The sequence below is a fragment of the Rhinatrema bivittatum genome, chromosome 3 (genome assembly GCF_901001135.1).
Source record: "Rhinatrema bivittatum chromosome 3, aRhiBiv1.1, whole genome shotgun sequence".
Classification (NCBI taxonomy): Eukaryota; Metazoa; Chordata; class Amphibia; order Gymnophiona; family Rhinatrematidae; genus Rhinatrema; species Rhinatrema bivittatum.
Window position 1 is genome coordinate 529527326 of NC_042617.1, and position 9143 is coordinate 529536468.

General features: G+C 37.6%; 1 protein-coding gene across 2 annotated transcripts in view; it reads left to right on the forward strand.

Annotated features, from left to right (window-relative positions):
* DNMT3A (DNA methyltransferase 3 alpha) overlaps positions 1 to 2049 on the forward strand; it is a 502482-nt gene extending 500433 nt beyond the window's left edge. For both annotated transcript variants that reach the window (XM_029596281.1, XM_029596280.1), the window contains exon 18: positions 1360 to 2049. In XM_029596281.1, the coding sequence (XP_029452141.1) occupies positions 1360 to 1399 (40 nt within the window). In that variant the 3' untranslated portion in view covers positions 1400 to 2049. The remainder of the gene's footprint in view (positions 1 to 1359) is intronic.
* Positions 2050 to 9143: the final 7094 nt, after the last annotated feature.

A 9143-nucleotide genomic window follows, 5' to 3' on the forward strand; every position in this document is an offset into this window, starting at 1 on the left:
GTAGATTTCAGAACAGTTTTACAACTAATTATCTTCTCAACCATTGACTACTGTAATTCCCTTATGATTGGGCTTCCATATATCAACATCAAACCTTTACAGATTCTTCAAAACGCTACAGCAAGAATTTTAACTGGAAAAAAAAAGAATGATCACATTACCCCTATATTATCTTCACTACACTGGCTCCCCTATTAAATCATGAATTGTTTATAAGATTTTAATAATTATACACAAATTAATTCATTCCAATCACCACAAACAAGCTTAAAAATCACGTTACAGAACAACAACAGGAATCTTCGATTAAATAATACCTCTCGTCTAATAATTCCCACCCATCGAAGATGCTCATCTTTCAACAACAAGAAATAGAGGCTTTCTCCATAGCCTGTCCTAAAAAATGGAACTCCTTACCACCTTATTTAAGAACTCAAACGAATATCAAAACTTTCAAAAAAAGATCTAAAGACTTTTCTTTTCATAAAGTCCTACGTTAATGATATTTATTTCAACAATCTAATTTTAACCAAGGCTACCAACCATACTCATGCAAAAGAGATAATGAATATCGTCTGGCAACAACCATCATAATAGCAATATGAACTTATAATTAACACTAGAAGGCCATCTGAATATGTTTAAATACCAACACTGTTACCACTATCCTTTTTCCCTCTTTTCCTTATGCTCCCTTTTTCACCACCAACCTCTCCCGATCCCTTCTTCTTTCCACTATTAATTTGTGCATCAAGTTTTTAATGGTTATTCTCTGTTTGATTTTTGTAAACCGTTATGATGGCTGAACCGAATGACGGTATAATTAAATACCGAACAAATAAATAAATAAATTAAATGTAGAGGACAGCTGTGAATGAAGGATGGAGAATTGATGTGTGATGGAGGGAAATGAGTGTTTCTTTACATGTGGGCACATTCTGACCTTGCATTCCTAGCAGTTTTACTTACATTGAAACTTGCGGGAAACATATATGGTTTGTTTTCTAACAGTGATAAACAATTTTTTCAACTGTTGTGTTGAGATTAGCGTATTGATTCATATAGAGCTGGACTGAATAACTCTTTTTGAGAGTATGTAGATGCAGCTGCATGGAGATTGAAGTGTGGGCCCCATTTTTGGCTTTTAACTGGCCTGTCTAGCAATTGCTATGTCCTCCTTTCTGACCTCAATTGGGTGAATCAAGCCTCATAGGATTATATAGACCTCCAGTCCAGTTACCAGTTATACAGATGTTCTTTGCATGGCAAATATAGTTAGCACTACAAGGTTTGAACTGAGCCCCTTTCTGAAGCATATGAAGCATAGTTTTTTACCAACGCTTTCACTCTCCCCTACAGGGTGTTTGGCTTTCCAGTCCATTTACACAGATGTGTCTAACATGAGCCGCCTGGCCAGGCAGAGACTCCTGGGGAGGTTCCTGGAGTGTCCCTGTCCATTCGCCATCTGTTTGCGCCCTTGAAGGAATACTTTGCCTGCATCTAAAGAGGGACATGGAGTACAGCTGTGGATATGAAACAACGTGAACCACACAAGCGCGCGCGCACACACACACCACACACACACGCACACACACTCACGAAGAAATGACAACCAACAGAAGGCAGCAGAAGACAACAGTCGGAAAGGAAATACAGACATAGAGAGTGGAGACAAAAATGGCATCATGATGGAGGATAGAAAGCAACTAATGGAAATCAAGACAATGCAACCAAGCACTATTAATAACGTAATTTCCTGTATTTTTAATGTTTTTTGCTTTTATCCTATTTTAAACAAGGGGTTATTTTGTTTGGGTAAATCGCTTCAAATTGTTCATGTATTTTATCAGGGGAAGGTAATTTTATGGGAAAGAGGGGTGGATTTATTTTTTTTTTGCTTTTTGTTTTGTTAAGTTATACTTGAGGCAAAGCTTCTACCAATATAGCAGTGATGTAAAAAGAACAATAAAACAAAGGAAAAGCAAAAAAAAAATCTAATGTAAGGGGAAATAGAAAAAAAAACAGAGGAAAGAATATATATAATATATATATATAATGTTTTTTTTTGGCTCTGGCTTGTGACAAACGAGCACAAACAGAGAATATCACCAACATGAGGGAGATGGCAGGCCTGATGTGTACTTCCAACTGCCGGGACTGCTCCGTTACCAGCACCATTGTACCGGTAATCACCGGGGTGGGCCGGGGGTGGGGGGGAGGGAATAGACACTATACATAAATCTTACCAGGGAAACAAATATAGAAAGAAATCACAACATGTCTTTTAAAAAAAAAATTTTCTTCCAGTATTTCCGATGTCTAACCAAATCAGTTCTTGAAGGAAACCAGGTCCTTACCTCTTGTTTACAGTTTATATGGCATATATATATATATATAGATATATATATATAGATATGTGTGTGTGTGTGTATATATATATATATATATATATATATATATGTATGTATGTGTGTATGTATATATATCTATATAGAGATATATATGGTGTGTGGTGAATGTTTGTTAAGGTACTACAGTTACTGTATAACAGTTCAATTTCCCAATGGTGCTTATTCGGCCAGTGGCGATGATTAAAACATCAGCTTCCATTTCTTGCCTTATTAATAGAAATATAATGGGAGCGGTTTAAAAAAAAAAGGTGTAGACACAGCTAAAAGGTGTATAAACAGGTCACACTTTTAGGAGAAAGCTGGGAAGGGGATGGAGTTGTAGGGTCAGTATGACCTTCTTTCCAAAGTGATGCAATAACCTTTTATCCATTTTGTGTTTCTTCAGTAGGGAATTGTGACAGCAACTTGTTCCCCACTCCCACCTCTGCCATGCATCAATACTCCTCTCTAAGTTTGTTTTTATTTTTTTACTGTCAGAATCTTTTATATGGAAGTTGGGGGTGGGAGGGGTTGGGAGGAAGTTTGTATGCATGCAAAGAATTGGGGGTGGGATTGGTTAGGGAGCAGGTACAGGTCAGTAAACTGGTGCTTCTTCTCTCTGCGCCTGCTCAAGGCACCTGCTCTGTGCGTGTTACTGTAAACCCCCCGGCCTCCGCGCACACCAGGTGACCACAGCCACGCAGGGTCAGCTTGGCAAAGCGATGTTTTTACTCATCTCCAGTTCAACACAGGCTGCACTTCTTCACACAACAGAACAGCTGTTGACATCTCTGTTTAACTTTGCTTTTAATTTTATGTGTGTGTATTTTGTTGGTTTGTGTTTTTGTTAGGTTTATTTTGGGGGAGGGGGAGGATTTTATTTTTCATCCTGTTTTGTTATGGTTGAAATGAGAAAAAACTAGGGATTTTTTTTTTTTTAATGCTAGGGGAGGGCAAGATGTGACATGGTATTTTGACTCTATTTTTTTTATATCAAACTCAATTTTTCCTCCCTTCTCTCCTTCTCTCAACACCTACACCCCCTTTCCCTCATATCGCATGCAATCTGACTCCATATAATGCAGGTTTGCATGGAGATTTTATCCTGTCTCACTAATTTTCAGTTTCTTATTGGTTTTCCTATTATAATCTAAAGGGGGATGGATGGGTGAATGGGGGCAGTTTATTTCTTGTTTTCTTCTTTGTATATGATGTGAATTTTTCTTTCTTCTAGTGCTTGATCAAACTAGGGCTGTGCTTTTTTGTTTTTGTTTGGGGTTTATTTTTTATTCCCACTGGAAAAAGCTATAACTTCAACAAACAAAACTTTTTTATTCCAATTTTTTGTGGTTTTTACATGTTTTTAAGGCTGCTGTTTTTTAAAATTTGCCCCAAAAGAAACATTTTAGAGGGAGGGGATTCTTTCTAAATTTGCTGGCAATGCCTCTCGCAGAAGCATTAGGATGAGCTCTCAGAATGTGAGTCTCTTCAGTGCTTTATGGTGACTTGAAATATCATAGGACGCACATGCAGCAAGGCTTGATGAACCACCACTGAATCCTATACAATGCGGATGATAAATACAGAACACGGTATGTGTTCTCCCCCTTCTGTGATTCCAAGGGAATTGCAGCAGGGACCAGCGGTTGGCAGCAAAGGCATGTGTGGCTCTGGCATAGATCTCCTGTAAACATTCTCTTTTTTTGAGCTAAAATAAAGGTGTCTGAAACCCTCCCAGAAATGCTCGCTCCTCAGATTCTTGTATCTTGATAATGTGGCTCCCATATTTGATCATTTCATAGCCCTGGGACTGTACAGGCACAGTGAAAGCAATTCAACTGCCTGCCACCAGGAAATGTGGATCTAGTCTTGGTAATCACCTAATACACCAAATAGATTTGCATAGAAGCAAGAAAATCAAGGCAGTAGAGAACTATATCTCTTGATGGCTTGGAGTTAGACTGCTTTGTAGAAGACCTTTGAACACAGCATTTTTCTGTTATGAGGACAAATTGCTACTCCTCCTTTCTCTACCTGCCCATGGTTTTTGAGCTGTCAGGTAACCACATCGCATGCCCTGTCACACGCACAGATTAATAATATTTTGGTTTCATTAACTAGCATCCTGTTAAATTCTTCATTTTATGGAAGTCAGGATTATAGAACCCCCCTCCCCCAGAATTGTGAAATGGGAGTTTAAAGAAACACATGGTTCTTTCTGCCTGTATCTGGTGATTTGCAGATATTTGGTAATTTTAACCCATGCTAAATTAAGGTACTCCATTTGTTTTATGTTGATCTGCCTTGTAGTGTACTGCTCATTTTTTGTTGATTCCAACCACACTACGTGGATGAACCCAAACATATCTTATCTCACTCTCCAGGAATTAGTATGCTGCAAGATGTGTGGTGGAAATGCCCTGTGAATTAGCACTGGGGTATATCTATTGATCACTGGTTCAAATTTTACTTAGGATTGTAACAAATAAATGTTATCTCATCTGCTGGCAGTCATTAGGTTACCACCTTACCCAGCTCATCCCAGAGAGCTGTCCCAGTTATGGGTTTGCCCCATTTTATTCAAGAAGATATAGTCCTTCTTTTCATAGGGAAATAAAAAAAATGCAACTGCATGTATGGAATGGGGCAAAACCAGGAAAGCATCAGCTTCTTTTGGTTGATTTGGGATAAAGTGGCCACCATACAATTCCCTTTGGACAGATGCCCACATCACTAAATCTCCATCACAACTGACATCATTTGGCATTCCTAGAAATCTCATTAGAGAGGACATGGCTTGAATGGTCTCATTTCTGATTCATAAAGGTGGTCCCCCCCCAAGAACAGGATGGAGGCTGTACAACAGTGTGGGGAAATTTCACTGCCACATCTTATGCTGAGCTGTTCTCTTCTGTGGATGAATGGAAGACGTCAGTTTCTGGGCTCTCGATGTGTGGCACTTTTCACCAGCAATTAAGAAAACAAAACTGTGGTGTCAGCTCCCTGCTCTTCCCATGCAATCTGTCACCAATGATACTCAAGAGTATGGCAGAGGAATTTCTATATTACAGATCAGCATTTTAAAAGGAAAAATCTATTTTTTTATAGTAAGTGTTTTTAATATTTGACAGAAAAATATGTTTGCATATATTGGACACATTGGTAAAAGACACAAAAAGGGGTTAAATTGGCACACTTGTGCTAATTCAACCCCTTTTCTTATTTAATATTTGAGAAAGGCTGTCTTGGCAGGAAAAGAGAACCATTCTCATGCACTAGAATGGCACTTGTCAGCTAGCTTTAAGTAATTTTATATATTTTGGTTTGTAATATGGAGCAGGTTACTGCAGGTATAATGATGATGATGGTTATGAGATACTAACATCCTTCACAGAGCGTCTTGGAGATTGGTTGAACCCCTGCACTATATCCAGACCTGTGGTTTTGCTGCCTATAGGACTGTAGTTGTCTTCTAAATAGGCAGGCATACGTGCCCTCACCCATATTCTGAAAGCATGAAGGCGCCACAAAGGGTGCAGATAACTTAAATGTCTGCAGCCATTCTTGTGAAGGGTACTGAATCTCCTCCTATGATCTTTTTTTTTTTTTTTTTTTTTTACAAAAGCAGGGGTTGTAGATAATTAACATTACCCATGCTTGCCAGAAGTGCCTTAACAATTAATGCTAAAGGGTTTAATCGTGCACAGGATGATTAAACAAAAACAAAGTTGCTGGATTTCTGACACCTCCAGAAAACTGCTTATTTTGCAATGGAATGATGCTGATCTTGCAGCAGCACAAAACTCTGCATTGATGTCTTCTCTGCAGAGTTAAGAACCCTGTTATGTGACTGAAATAATAACTTTCAGAAGGGAGGTGCTGAATGAAGGTGTAGACACTTCCTTTGTATTTCAGAATGCATGTGTGTGTGTCTCCATTTTGGCTTACTCTGCTGAGAAAAGAGATTCTTTGTCTCTGGAAAGTTTGTACTTGTATTCCAATTTAGGGTTGTTTCTTGTTACCTATATCTAATTTGTCATCACTTTCTAAAACCTAGCTTCCAGTTGATTGGTTCTGTGTTAGTCTTCAGTTCATTCATTTCTGATGTATAGGGTTTAGGCTCTGTGTCTTCAGTGGGAGATATAATAGGAAGGTTACATATAGCTTGTACTGGAGATAAGTGATGAGAATCTTCAACTCCCTGTAGATTTTGTCTGCTCATTTCATGTTGGCAGCCAGAAAAAAATGAGACTCAAAATTATATCTGCAGCTACATTAAGATACAGAAAATCTAACTATACTTTGAAGGGTTAGTATTGTGGTGAGCATTGTAACAGCAAGAGGGCAGTATTGAATCATATGACAGGAAAAGCAAACGTAACTTAAAAATGGTGCTTGTAATAATTCTCAAAAGCAGGCGGAATAGCTAGATTTCTCATATCAGTTTCTTGGCTTTGTGGATCCCTTTTTTGGCCTTATTTCTGGATCTCCCTTCATTTTTAACATCCTGTGTTTCTAGTATCTCTGCATGTCTTGAAATAAAAAATATGAATACATTTTAATTAAAACTCCTGGCCCTAAGTCTAAGCATCAGCTGTTCGTTTAGTATTCCTATTTTCCATATATCAATGAGATGTCTGTACGGGGTTTATAGAGAACATCAGTGTCCCAGCTTCCTTAGTCAAACCCATTATTATGATTATTGGATTTAGGAGATTTTTTTTTTAATTCCTTAGATATGAATTTCTTTTAAAGATATGACACATGGCAGAGGAAAGGGCATACAACTTCAGCATGCACACCCCACTCTGTATGAGAAGATATCATTTCCATCTTAAACGTATTCCACACTCCATGTTCTATGTGTTATTTTACAGTTTTATACTCACTATTTTTGGAAGAATGATATGACTATAAAATTGAGAGCATTATGCATATGGGATAGCTTTAACTCTCCTGTTTGCACATCTTGAATTAGCCGAGTAATGCATCCAGTTAGCTCATATATTTGAAGTTAGCCAAAAAATTATTCGACTAAATTCAACTCCGCCCCAAAATGCCTTTCACTTATTTGTATCATGGTTTGTTTGGATTAAATATATCCAGATAAGTGCCGCCAATATTCAAAAGTCAGCATTTATCTGAATAACTCAACAGGTATCCAGATAAATGCCTTTGAATATCAACCTCATGGTTTCTGAGATTTCCCAAAAATACAAGTTTCTGGGAAAACTTGATTTTTCAAACATATTTTTCAACATTTAAATATTTCATATTGAAAAAGTTGTCCTTCATGCAAACAGTTAATTTCAGAATATATTAAAAGTATAAAATTATTATGGATGCTATATTTGTTACTGTCTTATAACCAAAGGTTGCACTCAGACCCTTAGACTTTAATCAGTGTCATAATTGCTGATAAGTATTTCAGTATTATTGGAATCACTTAGAATTTACCCTTGTGATGGATATAGCTGGAAATCTAAGAATTTCAGAAAAAAAGGCTATGGAAATATTAGCCCTAAATTTCATTTTATTAGACCAGGCACCCCTGAAAAACAGCATCACAGAAAGCTTTCAAAGAAGGTAAACACCACTAAATTTTAAGATCTAAGAATTCAGGAGTTACAACTTAAACTGCACAGTTCCCATGCTCCAGTTTCACATGCAATGCTAAATGTTCTGCAAATGCAGATGACAGCTTCGTTAAAGGGAAACATAAGGACTGGTTTAATGAAAATGACCCGAGATGCACATTTTTCACAGAGTATACATTACTAATAAGACCCTAAGAAAGAAGACTAGTTACCTCCAATTCAAGCATATTTAGATCCAGGTACAGCAAATGAAAAACAAATGTTGGGAGGAAAAAACCAAAGAACTGTAGGAAGCAGTAGATAAGCATACGATTAACTTTTCTATCAAAGTCTCTGAGTTGTTTACAACTGTACATCAAATGGCATTGCACCTACTCGTTTGGCAAAAAGTACCAAAATCCTGATAAAAAAAAAAGATTGAAATTCGGAACATTAAGCAGAATATAGCAACTTCATTGTAAATCTTCCTTCTAGCATGTCTGAAAAAGCTCTAAATAATATACTCCAATGAACAATACTCGTAGAGCTAAAACCATGATCTTTGCAGGAGGCTTCACGAAGGAAATCCTTAGGGCTCAGATGGCTTCTACCTGAGATTTTCAAACAAGGAGGTTATTGTATGCTCCTAAAACTCATACAACTCTTTAGTATATTTGGAAACATAAGTCTGTGCCATAGGATTTCAAAGATGCATTAGTCTGTATAAGAGAAAGGGCAACAAAATCAGCTGTGATAATCATCATGGAACTCTTTTGCTGTTCATCATGGGAAGATGCTGGAAAGAGTCATTCTCAACAGAATGATGGAGCAATTTGTGGACAGCATTTTCCCAGAATCTCAGTGCAGATTCATACCTGGCCAAGGGAGTACAGACATGGTGTTCTCAGCCAGGAAGATTCAGCAGAAGTGCCTTGAGCAAAATCAAGATCTATATGGTTTTAAGAACTGATAAAGGCCTTTGATACAGTCATTCCAATGGCCTGTGAAAAATTTCTCCAGAAACTTGGCTTCCCAGAGAAGTTTGTTTTCATCACTGGATTTTTTCACAAAGGGATGTGGCCAAGATGCAAGAATTTGGTGAATACGTTGATCCCTGCTCAGTCTCAAATGGCACAAAAGAAGGCTGGCGCCAACAATCTTTGCTACTGTTTTCTCC